The sequence below is a fragment of the Suricata suricatta genome, chromosome 8 (assembly GCF_006229205.1).
Source record: "Suricata suricatta isolate VVHF042 chromosome 8, meerkat_22Aug2017_6uvM2_HiC, whole genome shotgun sequence".
In the NCBI taxonomy this organism is placed as follows: domain Eukaryota; kingdom Metazoa; phylum Chordata; class Mammalia; order Carnivora; family Herpestidae; genus Suricata; species Suricata suricatta.
This window is the reverse complement of record NC_043707.1, coordinates 128,433,141-128,454,447: the sequence shown is the minus strand read 5'-3', so window position 1 is coordinate 128,454,447 and position 21,307 is coordinate 128,433,141. Positions and strand designations below refer to the sequence as shown.

The following is a 21,307-nucleotide window of genomic DNA, read 5'->3' as shown; positions in this document are numbered from 1 at the left end:
CCGGGGCCGCCGGGGGCAGGGGCGGCCGGGCCCGGGCTCACCTCGCCCTGCAGGTCGGTGGTCGGGTTGCAGTTGGTGAAGTCCTCCCAGAGCAGCAGCGTGTCCTCATTCTCTTCCCACGTCAGGCTGTCACAGTCATCGTCAAAGTCGAAGGTCTCGCGCCTGTGGGAGGACAGCGGAGGGCAGGGCTGAGGAGAAGCCAGGCTCCAGAGGCCAGGATGGGGTGGGGGGGGCGCCGCCCCAAGGGGGATGCTCCTGCACGGCGACCAAACAGACAGGGACGCTGCCCAAAGGAGACATGCACCTTATCCATCGCTTTTAAAACACAGAAAGTGTTTGCACATTATTTCTACAACTTAAAATATATATATATATTTTTTTTTAATTTTAATGTTTATTTTTGAGAGAGAGATAGGGAGAGTGAGCAGGGGAGGGTCAGAGAGAGAAGGAGACACAGAATCTGAAGCAGGCTCCAGGCTCTGAGCCGTCAGCTCGAACCCACGAACAGCAGGTTCATGACCTGAGCAGAAGTCAGACGCTTACCCGACTGAGCCCCCCAGGCACCCCTTGACTGTTTTCACTCAGGTACCAGCTCATTTCTTGAGACCCTCCTTTGCAAGAGGCGATTTAAATCATCTTCTCCACAACTCGGAAAAGGTTGCCATTGTTCCCATTTTACAGATGAGGAAATTGCAGCTCAGAAAGAAGAACTCACTTGTCCAAAGTCACATGGCTGGCCCATAACCGAAACTGGGGCTAAAAACCAGATGTTTCCTACAGTGTTTTCCTCCCCAATAAAAACATACCAAGTACCCATCATGTGTGGGGCACAGGACAGGCCGCTACGCCTACATTAAACTGCATTTCATTCCATCCTCACAACTCTCCTATGAGACAAGCATGATTATTATTCCCGTTTTACAGATGAGGTTGCAGGGATCAGGTGGGCTTCTGGACCAACACATGCTGGACATCGGGTTTGCATTCAGAGCCTGAGTAATTTCAGGGCCTTCCTACTCACCGGGACTAGAAGTGGGGTAATGACCACATGGGCTTGCCTGGGGCTGAGGGGTTTCTGGAGGCACCCGGGTTCTCCCAGCTGGAGGGGACCTTAGGAAGCAGATGCAGGCAGATGTCTGCAGGGGTTAAATCACCTGATCCATCGAATCAGCCACAGAGGAGAACGCGAGTCCCAGGGCTCTCCTTCAACCCCTCCTTGGGTCCTCCAGGCACTGCTCCCTACTTCCCCAGAGGATCAGGCTGGGGGCCGCCAGGTTGGGCCCAAGAAGAACTTCCGGTTAAAAACTACCTCGCGCACCTGGAGCCAGGGTCCCCACCAAAAGGCAGTTCCTGCTGCATCCTGTAGGTGGCTCCATGGGTCCAGGGACCAGGGCTGGGAAGGCGCTGCTGGCCTGGACTAGCTCCAGATGAACCCCCTGGGGTCCACCAGCAACGCAACACATACCCGACTGCTGACTTCACTTCCTTTCTAGCGTCTGGGATCTAAAGAAAACCCCGGCTGAGTAATGGGGAGCTAGAAAGGATGGGACTGAGGGGTCAGAAGATCGGGAGGGCGGGGCTCAGGAGCTGGCCGAGGTGCAGGAAGCAGCAAACTCCTCCCCTTCTCCTTGGTCTGAAGCCCAAGCAGCAGATTTTGATCAAAACAAAACAGCCCTGACACGGGCACATTATTCAAAGACTTCAGTGGAACTGGCCAGCGGGCAGCCTCTGGCTTGGGTCTCAGCCCAGCCCACAGCCAGCGGACACACATATGTTGGTGAGAGGGGGCCAGGGCCTGCCGAGGGTGGGGTCAGCATGGCCTTGGCCAGAACTGCAAGGGTAGAGAGGCGATCGGAGGATTTCTTTTTTTTTTTAACCCAGGCAACTTTACAACTGATAAATCTAATTGATACTGAACCTAGTTCAGACCTGTCAACACCAGGCACCCATTTTTGCATTGGAACCTCCTTAGTACACACAGTAATGCTTCGGGTAGAGCCCCCCAGGCCCAGCTCCGGGGACTGTCCCTTTCAGCTCACCCCATTCCTAGGCAGCCTAATTATCCCCTGGCAACTTTCTGAAAATGGGGATGATTTCCCCAGAGAAGCCCCTTAATTCACCCGAATGAGCCCAGCCTAGGTCTGTGGGGCGGACGGTGCCCAGCATCACATTCAGAAAAACTGGATCCAACTAAGTTTTCTTCCAAAGCCTTTCTCATCACCAAAAATGAGCATATGACATTTGGAGGGGACAACAGAAATTGAAATCAAGAGTCCAGGAATCTCTTTGTTGCCCTCAAAGAGCAAACCCCCAAAACACAGCCTGACCTCAGTTCCGTTTCAAGAAAAGTCTGTTTCAGTGACAAGTATGAGGAAGGGTCAGGCAAACCCATCTCAGCTTGGTTCTGCCTCCTGTCTCCCTGTCACCTGGCTCTGTCCCAAGGGGACCAGGGCAGGGATGGCACTGCAAACAGGGCAGAGGGAGACCTCTCTCTGAGCACAAAGACAGCTAGTTGGAAACAAAGCAAGAGTCAGGGACCCAGCTGTGTTCCAACTCCTGGCATTCCCCTCTCTTACCCTCAGTTTCCCCATCTGTACATGAAGGGGCTGGGCCAAGGGACCCTTGGACTCTGTGTTGCTGAGCCAGCCCCAAAGATTCTCAGGAAGCCATCAGGAGAGACCTGCCCCCGGGCCTGAACTGAGTACAATGTGCTGAAGGCACCCGCCCTCTCTGGAAGGCTCCTGTGGGGTCTGTGGTAGCTCATGAGAGCCAAGGGCTCAAACGTCGTCCTGCTGTTGGAAACACAGAGTCCTGGATACCCAGAGTTCTCAGGGCTCAGGCGCCCAACTGCAAAGGGCCCAGAGAAACAGCAGGCGAGAGCAGGGCTGTGGGGCAGGAGAAGATGTCCCAGCCCAGCCCTTTGACTCCAGAGTCACCCAATGCCCACAGCTGCACCCTCCTCTCCCCTCCCCCTCCTTAGGGCACTCCATGAATCAGAGTTAAAGATGGATCTAGATTGAGAACATGGCACTGGACAGGCCAAGGCCACAGTGTCTCTCTCCACTGGGCGACTAACCCAGTGAGGCCTAGGAAGCCAGCTTTCCACAGGGCAGGGGAGTGCGGCCCTGGTGGGAAGTACTCGCCGGTTTCCCACCAGGGCGGACAGTAAGCTCCTTCTCGGTGCAGTCAGTGTACGTGGAGTGGGCAGACGTGCGCAATCTGTCTTCACGAGCTGGTACAAGCCGGCTCCAGCCCATCAGGGACCACGGCCAGCCCCGGACTCTGCCACGAACCCACAGCATCCCACGGGTGACGGGCCTGACTCCACCACGTTACCGGTGGAGTGGTCTTGGCCAAGTGGTCTCCTTTCTCTGAGGGTCAGTTTCCTCATGTACAAAATGGGGAACGGTAATCCAACCTCTTTGGTCGACTGTCTGGAGTCACCAGTCACTTGCAGACAGAGGATGCTCCCGGAGGTCAGGAGCCCGCCCCCCGCCAGCGTGGGGGCCCCGCTGCGTGGATCGGCTCGGCTTCCCCACCCCAAGGACAGTGGTGGGAGCGCAGGGCTTGATCGGACAGGACCACCACTACTATTTGGCCTCTTCTGAAAATGTGAAACTCCCCCAAATCGTAACCATTGAAGAGAAATTCTTTCAGAACACCATGCGTGCCAAACAAAACACATCTGCAGGCTCCTTTTCGCCAGGGCCACCAGTTTGCCAGCCCTGTCCCAGCAGTCTAGGGAGACTGGACAGCGGCGCCCAGGGGGCTGGGGCGGCGAGATACTCACAGCTGGTTAAACATGCGTTTCATCTCGTCCGTGATGTTCATGGAGCCGACCTCGTCGTCCGAGAACCGGTTCGTCACCTCCCCGTCCTGCTCGGAGATGTCATCGTCGGAAGGCACCTTACGTTCTTTCTTTTTGGGGACCACCTGACCAGGAAAGGAAGAGATGGAGGTAAGTGGAGGCTCTGCTGTGATGGGCTGGGAAGGGAGCCGGCACCCCCTGGGATGGATGGAGCGTGGCTGGGGAAGCCACTGCCAGGAAGGAGCAGAGCTAGCTCTTCTAGGCGGCAGGCGGCGTTAGCAGGGAGCGCGAGGCAGGAGGCATGCAGGATGGAGGACAGAGGACCAGACCCTGCCCTCCCCTGGGGGGTGGGCCGGCCCAGCTCGGCCCTTCACCAGAGCAGCAGCCCCATGATTTGGGCAGAGGAGTAGGCCAGACCGGGCACAGAGTCACCGGGGATGTGTCAGAGCCAGCCAGAGAGATGGAGAGCCCCTCACAGAGGCCCGGAGGGCCCCGTGCATCAGAGCCCTCCCGCTCACATGCAGGCAGCCCGAGGCTCACCAAGCTTCCTCCACTCTAAGCGGACGAGACATGAGCAAACCAAACAAAGCCTGCAACGGTCGCCCCTGCTTCCCAGCAGAGGGGCAGCAAGGAGGCACGGAGGCGGATAAGCCCAGATTTCACCCGCTACATCCGGAGTCACGCACTTAAAGCAACGACACGCACCGTATTGCTCTGGGCTCAAGCAAAAAGCCAAACCACAACCCAAAATTCAAGAAGCAGCCTTTGGAGAATGACGCGTTGCCTTTGGGCAGTTGGATGAGCCCCCGAGCCCTCCCTGGAGGACAGCCCACCAGTGCTAACTGCCCCGCGCCTGCCTTCTCCCTGGACGCACACTTGCTCACTGACCGCTGGGGGTGGGGACTGACAGAGACTCTTCGGCGGAAACGGAACACAGAGACAAAAAGCCTGACTTGGAATTCTTGGGCTCATCTGCCAGGGCTCAGGTCGGCGTACCCAGGGCTCCCACAGCCTGGCCAGGGATCTCAACCTCGGCAATGGCACACCGTGGGACTGTGGACCAAGCCCTGGGGGGTCAGGAGACCTGAAATCCAGTCCCAGCTCACGTCCCCCCACCCCCGGGACTGGTGAGTGGCCTCCTCGGCCACAGGACGAAGTGGTCAGCGTTGACGACGCAGCCTGATGGCCCTACGAGTCCCTGATGCTACCTCGTCCTAGGGAGGCCAGAGGGGCGGGTGAACGCTACCTCTGGGGGAAGGGGAGCGGACAGGACTTGAGGGGAAGAGGGCCTGGCCGTGCAGGGCGGAGGCCTGGCCCTCTGGGAGCGGGGTGTGGTGGCTGGTGAGCAGGGCGGCCCTAGTCACCTGGAAGATCTTGGACACGTCTTCCGAGTTCCGCTGCTGTGCGACATCGCACAGCTTGGCCGTGATATCGATTCGACGGCAGATGTCCATGTCCACCTTCATGGCCTTTTCTTGGATCTTTGTGTCCAGGTCTGTCATGGGCTGCAGGGAGGACAGCAGGGGGGTTACGTGAGCGAGGGCTGGAGCAAGCATGGAGGGCTCCTGGCAGAGGGGTGGGCCAGAGCCCGGAGTCCGAGGCGGGCCTGGAGCTTCTCAGCGTGGAGCGCTGCTCAGGTTGGGGAGGGGAGGGGAGGTCGTAGGAGCTAAAGGCTTTGGCGCGAGGACACAATGTGAGACCATGTTTGGCGCCCTTGCTAAGGGCTGCTGGAAGGCATCCCCTCGAGGGACACTGTGCTGCTGTTCATTTTATTAGAGCAAGGAAAAAGAGAAAGACAGCCCCCACTGTTGAAAGACTTTCCTTCTTTCCCACCCAGTGTGCCCACCTGTCCCCCACACAGAAGGGCCTGCCGAGTGGCGCTTTCTCCCCAGGACTCCCCCACAGCTGACGGCAGGGCACCGCCTAGGACTAGGGGGTCCTGCAGGACCCCAGTGAGGGGACGCCGGGCAGCCTCCACCTGCAGCCCCCAGAGGCTCCTTCCAGCCACACCCAGCCACACCCCACAGGCCCAGAAGCCACACCAGGCTGAGTCATCCGCGATGGGGCTCCTTCTCCCTTCTGGTGGCCCTCCCTACATGCGGCGGACCGCTGCGTGAAGGTGGCAGGAAACCCCGGGTCCCCAGCAGGAAGGAGGCCTTTGTCGTCGAGAGCTCCCTGCACCCATGGTCGCTCAGAAAGGTTCCAGTCATCAAAAGGATGCACACACTGGCCTTCCCCCAACTTTACAAAGCAACCCTGCTGCAGGCCGCTGGCCTGGGGAGCCTCTAAGGCTGGCACGGACCAGACTGGGGGCCTCCGGCAACCTGCCACCGCCCCCCACCCCCGCTGTGCCCAGACAGCAAGGCCCTCGGCCACCACCTGCCCTCCACGTGGCGAGCTGGGACGAGTCGGAGCAAACACACACAGACCGTCGGAGGAGCCCAGGGGAGGACGGGATGGGTTAAGCAGCAGACTAATGCATCTCTACTCAGACCAAGGGAAGCAGAAGTGGGGGGGTTGGTCTCCGATGCATCCGACCTCCTCCCTCACGGGGCAAACGCAGCCAGCCAGGTCTCTAACTAGAAGCCGAGCTCTGGAGCCTCGGAGTGAACGAAGCGTTTTGCATGATGGGTGTGGGGGGTGTCACGACGCCTGGGGGGGTGGCCGGCGGCACTTACGTCACTCATGAGCCCCTTAAACACCACCAGCTCGGCCTTGAGCCTCTCGATCTTCTCATTCATCTCCTCCTGGATGGCTTCGGCCTCCTGTGCCGCCTGTGGAGGAGAGAGACGGGGACGGGCTCAGGGGGCATCCTGAGGGCTCGGAGGGGCTGGGCGCCTGGGTCTGCAGCGCTGGACGCCTGACGTCTGTCCAACCAGGCCCGGCACCTGCGGGCCAGGAAAGGGGTGCCGAGGACCTCACCCCAGCGCGGCTTCCCTCTGAGCTCACTGCAGGGCACCACCCGGCCTAAAGCACGTCTCAAAGAAATAGCTACTGTATGGAAAACTCCCTGGCGGATATCAGGAAGAAAAGAGCGGGTTAATATAACAAGTGATCCCGAGAGGTGAAAATATGAGGTCGGTCCATGTGAAATTGCCAATGTTTGACCATCAACCATCTCAAAAATGGCGACGTCGCGTGCATTAACCTAATCAAACGTGTGCATCTAGAGCACATGTGTTTGCACAGAAAGGACCAGAGGCCACGTGGCAATTTGTCAACTATGCAGAGGGAGGGTTGGAGGGGAGTTTCATTTTCTTCTTGTACTTCTCTGAATTTTCCAGATATGTGGCCATGACCGTGGTGCGTTTGTAAACAAACAGATTTCTGTTATAAAAGAAAGGGGGGCAGACGTTCACCCTTTTCCTTCTACATATTGACATTATTTTATCCTATCTCTTACAAGATGAGTGCTTTAAATACCAGAAAGCCATTTCTTTAAATGTCTGAAAGAACTTTTCCTTGCCGTCTCATGGGGCCGCTATTCAAAGGCCAAGAAGGTGAAGTTTGCTGCCCAGGGTGACCAGTGGGCAGGTGAGGACCAGAGCCGCAGACACAGGGCCAGGCCCGCAAGGGAATGTTTTCATCTGGTGACATGGCCACCCTGCCCTCTCCAGGGCATTTCCCCCCCAAGTCAGGTCCCTTAAGCCAGGGACTGGGCAGTTCAAGAGACCATCCAGTCCTGGGGCGCCTGGGTGGCTCAGTCAGTTGAGCGTCCGACTCTTGACCTCAGCTCAGGTCATGATCTCACTGTTCGTGAGTTCTGTGCTGACAGTGTGGAGCCTGCTTGGGATTCTCTCTCTCCATCTCTCTCTGTGCCTCCCTGACTAGTACTCTCTCTCTCTCTCAAAATAAATAAATAAGCATTAAAAAAAAAAGAGAGAGATGGGGCACCTGTGTGGCTCAGTTGGTTGGGCATCCGACTTTGGCTCAGGTCATGATCTCTTGGTCCATGGGTTCGAGCCCCATATCAGGCTCTGTGCTGACAGCCTGGAACCTACTTCAGATTCTGTGTCTCCCTCTCTCTGCCCCTCCCCTGTTCGTGTGTGTGTGTGTGTGTGTGTGTGTGTGTGTGTGTGTGTGTGTCTGTGTGTCTGTGTCTCTATCTCAAAAGTAAATAAACATTAAAAAATAATAATAATAATAAATAAAATAAATAAAATTTTTAAAAAAGAGAGAGGGGGCACCTGGGTGGCTCAGTCGGTTAAGCGGCCGACTTCAGCTCAGGTCATGATCTCACGGTTTGTGGGTTCGAGCCCCGCATTAGGCTTTGTGCTGACAGCTCAGAGCCTGGAACTTGCTTCAGATTCTGTGACTCCCTCTCCCTCTGCCCCTCCGCTACTCACGCTCTATCTCTGTCTCAAAAATAAATAAACTATAAAAATTTTAAAAAGAGAGAGAGAGAGAGAAAGAGAGAGCATCCAATCCTGAGCTCAGGTGGGGAAAACATAGGAAGAGGTACTGAGCTCACGTCGCCCAGCAAGCAGGAGTCACCGCCAGGACTTAGACCCAGGCTTTCCAACTCCTGTTCCCTGTTTTCTGCTTTTGTGCCAGTCTCTTCCTAGGTCCGAAGCAGGGCTGTGGCTCCATCGAGGAGAGCCTGAGGCAGCAGGAAGCTTTGCCCCACTGAGCCAGTGCCCCGTGGCCACACGGTTCCCTCGAGCCCCTCCCAGTGGGACCTCTGAGGGCGCTCACCTCCTGCAGCGTGTCCACCATAGTCTGGAGGTTCATGCGCTTGGCGAGTTCTTCCTCCCATCTGCAAGAGCCGAGAAGGACAGGCGGTCAGAGGGTGGCCTCCCCGGGCCGGGCCAGTCCAGTCCTCAGACACGATGCCAGCACCCACCTTGGACCTGTCCCAGGCCAGGCAAGGAAGGTGCAGCAGAGAACCCATCCCCGCCTGCCCTCCTGGAGCTCCCAGTCTAGGAGTCGGGCGGGGGGGGGGGGCGAGGACGGCCAGGTTGATACAAAACCATAATACCAGGCGGCGGTGACACACGCCACGTTCCGGCATGAGCACCCCACCACAGAGAGACGAAGGCTGGAGGGACCACCCTCCCCCTTCACACCCACTGTAAAATGCTGTGCAAATGCCACTGTTCTGCTACTGCTGCCTCACAAGCCTGGGGAGGCCGGGCCACAGGGCTGCAGCCAGCACCCACAGGGGCTCTTTGCACCCACCACAAACTTTCATTGTGCTAATCATCGCCATCTCGAGTCTGGTCCTGCAGAGACCTTCATCAGCAGAGAAATCTCCTACCCCGCTAGTACCCGAGCTCACGGAAACTGAGGCCCAGAGAGGTTAAGTGTCTTACCCAGAGACACTCAGCCAGGTAGTGGGTGGGGTGGAATTCAAACCCAGGTTTTATTACATTAAAGCAAAACCAATACACATAGCTCCCGCTTATTCAGCACATATTATGTGCCAGGCCCTGTTCCAGGGCTTTCTGTGTTTTGTCTCACTCGAGCACAGGTTGGTTAAAGCTGGACAGCAAAGAAGAGAGGGCACACAGGGGCTCCCGGTGTACCCCCAACATTAAGAGGAGGTAGAATGAGGTGTTAATAATTATCACTGTGACAATCCTTGAGCTCACCCTGAGTGCTTACTTGGTACAGGCTCGGTTCTACACGACATGATTCAGTCCCCTTAACAACCCTCCAGCACAGCCCTACTGTTATGTTACCCCAAGTTACAGATGGAGAAAGCGAGGCGCAGTCAGGTGCCCAAGGTCAGGGTGAGGACAGGTGAAGCCAGGACTCTAACCCAGGCCAGAGGCTCCAGACCAAATACTTGTAACCCTCCCTGTAGACCCAGGACCCATGGGAGCCCTACTCGGGCTCCCCCCACCCCAGCTCCCCTCCCTCCGCAGAGGAAGCCTGGGGGAGGTCCCCTCTCCCTCCCTCCCGGGCCAGGCCTCACCCTAGGGCCGCCTCCCTACATGGCCTCAGAGCAGCAAGTCTGGAAGCCTTTTGGGATGCTGTCGGGGCTAGCTAAAAATAGGCCAGAGGGGAGGAATGGAGGAAGGGTAGGTTACGTCACTGGCATTTGGAAACAAGAGAAAACGGATACTGTTTGCACACACAGAGGAAAATTCCTCCTCTCCCCCACACACTCCCTCTGGTCTTTACCAGCCCCCTCCCCTCTGGTGTTGGCAGGCAGGCCTAGATCTGCCAGGGGCTGCTGGGTCCAGAACCTGGCAGGCAGTGGGACTGGGGCTGGGGCTCCTGCCAGGGATGGAGGGCACGGAGGAAGCTAAGGACCGAACCCAGGCCAGACCGTCTCACTGAACGCCCCCCACCCTGTACACATTAGGAACCCGAGGTCCACAGCATATAGGGAGTTTGTCCAAGGTCACCCAGTATGTCAGGGGCAAGGCCAGGAGCCCAACCCCAGGCCCCCTGGGGGAGATAGGAATCCCAGGTGGGAGAAGTTCACAGGCTGCCCTCAGCCTGCTAGGTAGCACGGGGCTCCTGGGCCTTCTCTCAAGGGAGGCCAAAGCTCAGGACACGGGTCCGAGCTGAATCATCTCTCCTGGCCACGCGGCTCTGAGGGGGGCAGGGGACTCAATTCCAAGCTGCCAAGAGAGCAGGTGTGAGGAAGGGCCGCAGCCCGCCTTCTGCAAGTCAGTGTCGCTACTGCACGTTTCAGCGGGAGCAGGAGCACCAGAGAAGGGGGCAGCGAGGGGTGTAGATGGGTCGCCCAGGGGTCCCTCGTCCCCCCACACCCGCTTCTCAGACAGGCTCCTGGAGATGAGGCCCCGCCCCTCTCACTTTTCTCTCTAGCAACCTTCTGAGGACGAAAGTGCCAGAGGGGTTAATAGACCCATTGCACAGAGAGGGAAAATGAGGCCCAGAAAAAGAAAACGATTTGCCCCAAGTCGACCCAGAGCGAGGAACCACAAGCCACGTCTCCGGAGCACCGACCATGGATGGGCCGGCACAGTCTGCGTCCCCTGAGCTGAGCTCAGTGCCTCCTCCATGGCCCGTTGGCATTCGTGTGAATTACTATTAACCCGCTCGGGTGGAGAATTTTCCCCTACATCCATTTTGTGGATGCAAGAGCTGAGGTTCAGAGAGGGGAGGGAACTTGTCTACGGTCACACAGCGGGTAAGCAGGGAGGGGACTCAAGCCTGGCCTGCGCCCTAGAGCAGCAAGAACCAAGCACGCTGTGGCATGCACAATGACACGGGGACCTTGCTCGGACTCCGCAGGCCTGGAGCGGGGTGGACACACAGCATTGCTAACAAGCTCCCCCTGCACACAGCACCAGAGCAGCCCCACATCTCACTGGGGTTTCTAAGCTGCACACTGACATTGGTGCCCTTGCGCACATGACTGCACGGATCTTCTCATTCTCCCAGAAGAGCCATGCGTGTCAACGGCAGCTGGCTTGACCGGCCAGATCTGCTGCCCACACGGCCGCACCTCCAGCCGCGGTGGGAGAACCTGACTCCGCAGGCTCCAACGTTGACAATGCAGAAAAGCTTTGCCCTTCAGCCGCTCTGGCTGATGGGGGTGGAAGGATGCCTGTGATGTGCTTCTTAAGGGGCCCCAGGCACCCCGTGTTCTCTGCTGCACAGCCAGGAGGGAGCACGCAGCTTAACGAAACACGGGTTAGGTTGGGTTTTTTTTAAGTTGTGGCTTATGAAATGCCAACACCTCTGTCCCAGGCACAGTTCCCCCCCGCCTCCCCTGACCTGGATCTGCCCACAGGAACAAGCTGTAGCAGGAGAGTGTTTCAGGCAGAGGCACCCGCATCAGCAAAGATGGGCAGGAGGGAGGCCAGGGAGCAGCCACCGCCGCTGGGACCGGGACGCACCTGCTAGGGCTCAGGGGTCGGTCAATATAGAGGCTTTGAAGCCTTCGCCGTCCGGGCTGCCACACCTGGCCCATCACTGAGCACAGGTGCTCTCGTGGTAGACTAAAAAGCTACAGAGAAACCTCTCCCCATTATACAGGTGGGGAAAGCGAAGGCCCAGAGCACAGAGATAACTCCAGCCAGGGCGAAGGCGGCCTGCATCACTTAAAACCACCCCCGCCCACCCTGGCCCAACAGCTCATAAAACTTCCAGCTTCACTTTCTTAAAGGGTTGGGTGAGAGAAGGGAGCGGAGGGACATTTATTGGTCACCAAAGGGTGCTGTTCACCTAGTTAGGCATTCATATACACGTAAAATAGAAAATACCACCTAACCTTCCCCCAAGGACTGCCCCATTCTGCAGATGAGGAAACAGAGGCTCAGAGGCAGCTCGATTCCCCTGTGCCTCCTGGCCTCCTCAGCCTTCAAAATCCTCTACCTCTCTCAGCTGTGTCACACACCATCTCTTCCCCAGGTCTCTGCTGACAACTCAGGTATGTGCCTCCTTCGAGGCAGCCAGGTCTCAGGACCCCTGCCTCCCTGGACGCTTGGCCGTGGGACCTCACCACACACGGCTCTGACCCAGAGAGCCAGCCACGATGTCGGGGACCTCCAGAGAGAGCGCTCGGGGCCCAGCGCTGGTCCCCGCCGTGCCCCACACACACGGGGCACCCCCACGAGGTGGTCTTGCCTCCCCACCCTGCAGACACCCTTCAACAGCAGTCTCCGAGGCCAGCTTCTCCGACGCTCCCAGCAGCCTCCAGGGCAGGCAGGGCGGACAGTGATGGAGGAGGAAAAGGAGGATGAGGGAAACAACACTAACAGAGCAGCTGAAACAGACTGAGTGTGCACAACGGGGCGGCACCCTTCCCAGGAGCCTCACGTGCAGGACGTCCCTCAAACACGCCTCACACTGACCTCTCAGTGCAGCTAGCATCTTCGTGTTACTGGTGCGGAAGCTTGGGTCCAAGGCCATCCCCCAAGATCGCACAGCTAGGAAAGTGAGGTCATTTCTACTTCAAACCTCTATTCAGAGAATCTCTGAAAGTGAAGGCTGAAAGGGACCAGAGTTCACCTAGACCAAACCTCCGAGGGTACAGAGAAGAAAACTGAGGCCCACGGTCATACAGGGAGTTGAAGGCAGACTGCCCTGCGCTCCCTTAACTCAGGCCCCAGCTCACAGGGATCGGGAGGCCAAGGGACATGAGCCTGAACCCAGAGTTCGGCCTCCCCCAGCGCCCACCTCCACCCTCAGAGCCAGGGTCTCTCCACCTACACGTGAGAACGGCCCCAGAACACACCTGGGTCACTCAGGAAGAACCACTCCGTTCCCACACTCTCTGATGGTCATGTGAACAGCCCCCAGCTCCAGCTCAGGGCGAGCCTCCTGGCCACCCCCCTTCCCCCGCCCCCACCTAGCCTCCTGCCCGCTGCAACTCAGTTCCTCCAGTCCCTCCCGTGGCCTGTGCTCAAACCTTCCCACTGCCGGGAGCCTTGAACTGAAGGAGAAACCAAGATCCCAACCAGGAAGGGACCAGCATATGGCACCCCTGGAGATCCCCGGGCCCAGCTCCATGCACAGCACAGTGGCTGGATAGGGTAGCAGGCAAGGGCAGGGGCAGTCCTAGAGGGCCTAGAGGAAGGGAGGGATGGATGGAGGGAGGGATGGAAGGATGGATGGAAGGATGGGTGGAAGGATGGATGGAAGGATGGGTGGAGGGAGGGAGGGATGGGTAGACAAAGGGAGGGAGGGAGGGAGGGATCCAAGCTGCCATCACTCCCCAGCCCTCCTGCTCTCCCCTTCACCTGGAACATGCACCACCCCAGCCTAAGGGCTCCCAGGAGCTGAGTTCCCGGCACAGCCCTCTGCTCAGCTCTGTCCACTCCAGGGAGAGGAAGGCCAGGGGGAGGGACGGCAGGGGCAGGAAGGGGGCAAGGAGAAGGAGAAAGCTTCCCTCTCCCACGTCCCAGTGCCCTGGGGGCTGAAGAGGGGAGGCAGGGGCATCAGGACCAAGAGGGTGAGGAGAGGGAATGACGGCAGCTGCCACTGGGGCCACCACCTCAGCAGAAGGAGCACGTGTGTGAGGCCAGCGGCCAGGACAGGCGGTGGCAGCACCCGCCCCAGCCAGATGCAGTCTCCCCACATTAGAGGAGCCACAACCGCAGGATGGAGGAGAAGTCTGGCGGGCCTCTGGGGGGATGGGGTGGGCCGCTTCACCATCAGCCCCCACTCCCCACTGCAGGCCAGCGTTGCCCCTCCCCCAGCAGCTCACGATGACACACTGAGCCTCAGGAAAGGGGCCCACAAAGCCTGGCCTGCTGGGGGCGGAAAGCCAAGCTGGAGTCACTGGCAGAGGGGCTGACTCACAGATTTTTCACTTCCTGTGCCGTCAAAGAAGCTCTGGGGCCCTAGCTCCAGAAGAGAGAGGGTACAGCCCCAGCGAAACAATTACGGCTTCAGGGACAGCCCATGGGGCTGCTGGGGAGAAAGTCCTGGAGACTCCTAGGCAGCAGAAGACGAGGTTTGAATCCTGCTGTGTGACCTCGGGCAAAGCAATCACCCTCTCTGGGCCTCAGTTTCCTTACCTCTGAGATGGGAAGCTCTCCACCCCTTTTGAGGGTGGTGGTGAGGACTACCTGAGGTGGGCAGAACAGGTGAAGCACCCAGTCCCGCCCCCGGACAGAGCAGACAATGAACGTTGGGCAGCTCGATGTGAACAGTGAAATCCTATGGCCAGCGCCCAGACCTCGGAGAGCTGGGAGGGGACCACAGGAATGGTCCACGCCTTTCCAGGAAACAGAAGCGGCCGGCACACCCAGGCTGACTCACTCAGGTGATGGGAAGCAAGCTCAGGTGAGTCTCGGCTGGAGCCATCAGTGGAAAAGCTCATTCTGAGCCAAGCATGGGCCTGGCCTCTGGTGGAGGGCAGGTGGCAGAGAACGGTCTCCATCCCGACCACAGGGAGCTCACCCCAGTGCAGCACAGCTGGGTGCAGGCCACCAGCATCACCATTCTGCCCCCCCCCACCCAGGGTTCTGCACTAGCCCCGGCTTCCGCGTGAGCCCACTCACAGATGTGCAGAGGTGCTGCTCCCCTCCCCGCACCCCTGGCCTCACTGCAGAGCTGGGGCCCAGGCTAATACCCAAGCTGGGGGACAAGGCAGCGGGACCACAGGCAGACCAGGAGGACCCTTGCTACCAATGCAGTTTCACCCAAGCCCCCAGGTAGGAGATCAGAGCGGGCACTTCATCAGAGGCCAAGCTGCAGGCAAAGATCCAGAGACCCTCCCCCTCCTAGCTTCTGCTGACCCCTCCCCAGAACTTCCCAGGCCTTAGCACCCTCTTGCCTGACAATTCGAACCATTCCCAGTGGTGGATGACCAGACGAGGCAGGGAGGGGGCGGGGCTGGGAACCCACCGGGAGGAGGGCCGCCCTCCTCCCTGGCAGCTAAGTGCCCAAACTCTGGCCCTGTCTCTCCATCCTGACCTCCTCCCCTCACATGGTTTTACTGTGAGCACCTTTGCTCTCCAATAGGAGGGCTGGGTCCCCCAGCCTGCGAGCAGAGAGGCTCACCCTGCCCCTGAGCCCCAGTGTCCCAGGGACCTCCTGGCACCGCCTCACTGGTGCTCAGCATCCTCCCCACTGTGGCCCCCAGTGCTCCCATCTGCACTGAGCCCCCGATCCCAGGGAAGAGACCCCACACAGACATGCCCACGAGCAGCCCGGCTGCCCAGCTGTGCTCCGTTGCTCAGAAGGAAACACAAATTAAATGCCAACTGATTGTCTCCACGGAGGAGGTATTAATTTAATGTGTACACTTAACCAGGGCAGCCGCTTCCATTACAGGCGGGCAGTAATGGCCCGGGCAGGCCGGAGCACGGGCTGTGAGCTGGTGATGGGCCATGTGTGAGCAGCCACCGCACCTCCTGTGTGCCCCTGCATGCTGCCACCACACACGCACGCACACACGCGTGGACCTGCCTTCACCCTGAAACCGCAGCACCGTCCAGGGAGCCTGGCAGACAAGGCTTGCCACGAGGCACCCAGGACCTTACAGAACCAACGATGACAGGAGTCTCTACTGACCCCACTAAGAAGGGCCTGTAAACGGAGAAAGCCTTCTGCTACTCTGTGATTGCATGTACCACTACCTAGGAGCCTCAGTTTCCTCCTCTGTAAAATGGGGGTAGCAGGGGCAGGTTAGATGAGGGTCCACAAACGCCCCTGATGAATGACGGCCATTCTCACAACTGGTGTCAGCCTGCCTGCGCCTGCCTGGGGGAGGGAGAGGCAGAGCGGTATGTCCCCGACTGCCTAAGCAGCAGGGGCATTTCCTGCATCCTGCCCCGACTCTGGGGGTCTGGAAGCTACCACGAGTGGCAGCCCTGAAATTCCATTGCCCATGAGCTTCCCCAGCGAGGAGCTGAAAGCCGGCCCTGCCAACGGTCTGCGAGATGAGCTGCATGGAGTTCTCCTGCTTCTCAGCAGCCAAGGGCACCCTTTGCAGGCTGGCTGGCTGGCCTCCGGGGCTCTCTGTGGGCGCCCCCCCAGGCTTTGAGAGAGGTGAAGGGGGAGACTGGCAAGCCCCTGACTGGACCCTGCTCCCTAGGCCCACGCACCCTCAGGCCACACAGCAGCCAGGGTTGTGCAGGAAGCCCCGTATCTGGTCCTGCCTCTGCCCCTAACTTGCCGTGTGACCTTGGGCAAGTCCCTTCCCTCCCCAAGCATCACTTTCCATTCTTAATGCAATGGTATCCGGCTGGATAAATTCTAAGAGCCTGACCAGCCAGGCCAGAAAACAGTTTCCACGGTCCCTAGGCAAAACCCCCCATGCTGACCACAAAGCGATCTGATAAGCCACGAAGTCTGAAGACATCTGAGACATCAGTCTGAGCTCAAACCCAATGTGTGTAGTAAAGAGAAGGGCAAGGGCCCTGGAGGGTGCTGGGATCAAACCCCGACCACACATCCTGCAGCTCTGTGACCTAGAGCGAGCTACCCACCCCCCGAGCCTCGGAAAGCCCACCCACCTCACAGGGTTTTCTCACAAATATCCAATGGACTCGTGTATGACAGGGACCTAGAACAGCGCCTGGCATGCCGCAAGCACACACACAGTGTCATCATCCCCATGACTTCCTGAGGACAGGCGATCCTCGAGGTGCAGAGGCTGCGAGAGGAGCTGAGGGCCCCAGAGTAGGTCCCAGACTGGAAGCCAGGACTGGCTGACTCCAGAGCTGCCATAATCATCCTGTTGATGATGACAGTGATGAGCCACATGCCACCATCACCTGGCTGGGTGAGGGGGGGAAGGGGGGGCCTGGGGTAGGGGCGGCAGAGGGAAAGGTGTCAGATTCCACTGCCAGCAAAACCCAGCCAATGTCCTGTTCCTGCCCCCCACGCCCCCAGACACGCCCCAGGGAATGAATGGGCATGTGCTCAGCCCTTTGTCTGTCCTGCCACGGGCCACCGTGACGACCAGAGAGACCACGGCAGGAGGGGCCGCCCAGCTGGTCTCACGGCGCACGTGGCATTCTCCTGGGCTCAGGGAAGCCCCTGGGCACCCACCCCACTGCCAGTCTGAAGTTTGGGCCATTTCTAGGAGTCATCGGCCCCAGTCACCCAGTGTCCACAGTTGCCCAGATCCCCAGTGCCCTTCCCACCCGGCTGTACCGAAACAGCCGCTCCGCAGCTGCCTGTAATCCAGAGGCGGCGAAGCACCCTCCTTCGTGCCTCTGTCCATAAACCACACCCAGCGGGCACTGCCCCCCACAAACAAAACCACTTCAGAGAAGCAAAGTGACTCAAAGGGCATCTCATGGCAAGGAGGAATCTGCACCCCAAATCATAAAGCAGCACGAGGTTTCTGGGGCACAGTTTCCAACCTCTTCGAGGCTTGCTGCACCTTCATCACCTCCTCCAGGGAGCCCCTCCTGACTTCCCAGGGTGAGTCACTATGTCCACTATGCCCTCCTTGTGGCATCCATGAGCTGTCACTCCTCTGCCTCTCTCGTTAGACTTGCTTTCCTAGGAGAAGGGGAAGACTTGCATTGTCTGGATGGTGCTTAGTGTGTGCTGGCCTCGCCACCGTCCCCCACCTCAGGTCCTCACGCCCACTTCACTGATGTGCCAGCCGAGGGCCAGCGGCCATGCCTGGCCCCAGGTCAAGCTCGGTCCATCTGACTTTCCGGGCCGAGCAGCCTCTCAGGGCTAAGAATGTCTTCCTACCAGCTCCGTCAACCCCAGTCTCCACCCCTGCTCCCCCGCACACCCCAGATTACCATCCCAGGGTCAGATGTGGACTCATGGGGTCTGACTTGGAAAACTGCTGCTTAGCCAGGGTATTTGCTTGGCCTGTTTCCTCACCTGCGAGGCCCCAGAGCTCAGGCGGAGAAAGGCACTAGCATTCCACCTCCAGTGGCCAAGACCGATCAACCCTGCCCTCCACCCACCCCGCAACCAGCTGGGGCCAGCACGAGACTGGCAAAAGGGGCACTGGCTTTGGAGTCAGACCGAAATGGGTTCAAATCCCAACATGACGGGCCGCACATTTCTTGGCAAATGATTTCCTGCCCCTGTGCCTCCCTGTCTGGACATGTTGACACGGGGATCACAGAGGACCCTCCTCGGGGCTGCTTGGGGCTGCGAAAGAGGTGATATGTACAGGCTCTGAACAAACAGAGGCTCTCCTCCCTGCCCCGTCTGGCTGCCACTACCTAGCTCTGAGGTCTCTCTGGGCCTCAGTTTCTTCATCTGTAAAATGGTCTCGGCTTCTTCTGGCTCTGCTGCTCTATGGAAAGCAAGGAGAGAAGGCTGCGGTTTGCCATCGGGCCCCCAGGCACTGATGGCAGAGGCCTCACACTTTCCTTGCTGGGAAGGGTAGGGCTTTGCCTCTGGGCAAAGCATTTAACCTGTGCCCAGATTCCCTAACTTTAAGGGAGCATTAGCTTATATTCAAGTGTATTGAGTCAGGGTATGCTGAGCACTTAGTATGCAGCCCAGCATCTAGTAAACACTCAAATGACTGAAGCTCTGATTAGCTGGGGGGCAGGTTCCCTCCCCCCTTGGAGAATGGGTGGCTCAGCTTAAAGTGACAGTCGGGTAAGTGAACTGGCCAGGGTCAGACACACACAGGATACCCGGCTGCCAAACCAAAGCCCTGCCATCCGTGCCTGGTAACACACGGAGCCACCGAACAGAGACAGAAGAGGACTTCTCATCTCCCTGATGTCCAGTCCAGCGCCACATCCCAGCCTCTGCGCAAGACAGCACGAAGACGCCCCAGGGAATGAGAATTGGGGGTCTCCGGGTCGAAGAGCTCAGCAGCCTCCCAGTATCCACCGCGGCCCCGCTCTGTCAGGCTGTTGGCTTGGATTCTATCTTCTCCCCCCACGACAGTTTCAACAAACATCTCCCAAGTGTGCACTTGGGAGCTAAGTAGCAGGGGGTGACAGAGAAGTGGATTGGGAACATCCCCCTACCCTTGAGAGGGGGAGGTCAGTCCCGGGGCTCTCTCCAAGTGCCACCTCTGGCTTCTTTACTCTCTGGTCCTCCATGCCTCAACCCCCAGGGCAGGAAGGTCCGGGCACCGGCTGCCTGGTGCCCAGGAAGCAGGGCTGGAGGGGCTGCTGAGCCCACGGCTCTCAGGGCTAGGAGGCATCCTTGCTGTCCCTGCCTGTCTGGACCCAGGGGCAGAGAGGAGGAAACCGAGAATCTACCACCACTCTGAAAACAGCAGCCGTTTCCAGAGAGAGAGCCCCGTGGCTGGGGGACAGGGTGAAAGTGAAGTTTGTCACTCTGTCTCCTGCTCTACCTCTTTAAGTCATAGTAAGATACAAATAGAAAATTTACCATTGTAACCATCTTTAAAAAATTGTTTCATGTTTATTTACTTTTTTGAGAGGGGGTGCAGAGAGAGAGAGAGAGAGAGAGAGAGAGAGAGAATCCCAAGCAGGCTCCGCACACTGAGGGCAGAGCCTGATGTGGAGCTTGAAGTCACAAACCGTGAGATCACGACCTAAGCAGACACCCCGGAGCGAGCAAGTTCGTGGCACTGAGTACATTCACACTATTGTGTGACCATCACCACCGGCCACCTCTGGGACCCTTCACCGTGCCAAACGGAACCTGCACCCACGATACATGAACTCCCCATGACCCCCTCCCCTGGCCCCCAGATCCACCTTGCAACTTCCTGTCCCTGTGAAATGGACCACTCCCGGGATCTCACATAAGTGGAACCCTATAGCGTCCACCCTTTTGTGTCTGGCTTATTTCACTAATTATGAGCATAACCCACGCTGTGGCCTGTGTGAGAGTCTCCTCTCTTTTTATCTTTTTAAATCCTGAATGATGTCATGTGTCAGCCAAAAAATCAAAACCATTCAAACTTTTAAAAGACAAAAATACCTGCTCGTTTTCCCTTTGTTTCACGCGGCACACGTATGTCACAAGGATTACACGGGAAATCAGGTAAGTGAAACAAAACCATTGGAGCCCCACCCCGCCCTCCCCGGGAGAATCGCCTTCACACGGGCTGCACACCCTTCTCCATGCTTTCCTATGAAAGCGTATCTTTTAAAAGTGAAAATGAGATGAGACCGTGTGTGGCGTTGAAGCGTGCTTTTTCCGCTTAACGCACGGCAAGCATCCTTCTGGGCGGGTCCCACGGCAGGCGGCTGATCTAACGGGTCCTGCACTCACTCCCGAGTCCTACCAATGTAAACAACACTGCAGAGAGCAGCCTGGCACACGCATATTTGCACATCTGTCCCGGTATCTCAGTGGAGTGAGCGCCTGGGTCAAGGGTGTGGAAGAGGCACTAGTGTCCCCTCTAAAGCACTGTGTGTGACAGGGCTGGACCCCTGCAGGGCTCAGCAGCTGCTGGAGCCTGGACGCCTGCTCAGGGAGCCCAGGAAGAGCAGGGTCCCGGGGACCTCACCCCAGCTCCTGCAGCAGGAAGCTGTTGTGTGCCTCAGTTTCCCCATTAACCAAAAGGCTGGTGGAGGAAGACCCCACCATAAATACTGCTCTTCCTCACCCTCACTGGGGTGGCATCTGCCCTCCCCAAGGCGCAGTGTTGGGAGACCAGGCTCATCTGAGCAATGGGCCCAATGCCTCTCTTCCAGGAAGGTAGATAGAGGTTTTCTACCCACGTGTGATGAAACCTGGAGCGGGCAGCCTTGTGCTAGTGTGGGGCAAGAAAAACCGCATCCTCCGCGGGCCTCCAGCCCCAGGCATGCTGAGCGGCCTCACACCTCCAATACATGTGGTGAACCCTCTGCCCAGAAGGCTCCGTTCTACACGCCCCCGTGTCATACCTCTCCTCCTCATCTTAGGACCTAACTCATATACCTCCTCCTCCAGGAGGCCTTCCCTGACTCTTCTGTCAAGGTCCAGTGCCCTACTTCTGTACTCCAAAGGCCCCACTCACTTGCCGCTGAGGTTATCTGCTCACCTGCTGGTCTCCCCACTGAACTCAGTTCTCACAAGGCCAAGCTCACCTCTGGCTTCCCAGATGCAACTCCAGAGCCCAGCACAGAGCCTGGAACACAGTAGGCATCAAATAAATGTTTTCTGGATAGCGGGTGCATCAAGGGCCTTTCTTAGGACATACAATCTGGAGTCAGTGCAGCACTGATT

At 58.1% G+C, this 21,307-nt stretch overlaps 1 protein-coding gene across 1 annotated transcript in view; it reads right to left on the bottom strand.

The window, feature by feature from the left end:
- IFFO2 (intermediate filament family orphan 2) overlaps positions 1-21,307 on the bottom strand; it is a gene marked incomplete at its 5' end in the record, with an annotated part of 43,337 nt that overhangs the window by 2,983 nt on the left and 19,047 nt on the right. Inside the window, 5 exons of the mRNA XM_029945892.1 lie at positions 42-162; positions 3,791-3,933; positions 5,173-5,313; positions 6,487-6,582; positions 8,504-8,564. Coding sequence (XP_029801752.1) covers positions 42-162; positions 3,791-3,933; positions 5,173-5,313; positions 6,487-6,582; positions 8,504-8,564 — 562 coding nt within the window. The remainder of the gene's footprint in view (positions 1-41; positions 163-3,790; positions 3,934-5,172; positions 5,314-6,486; positions 6,583-8,503; positions 8,565-21,307) is intronic.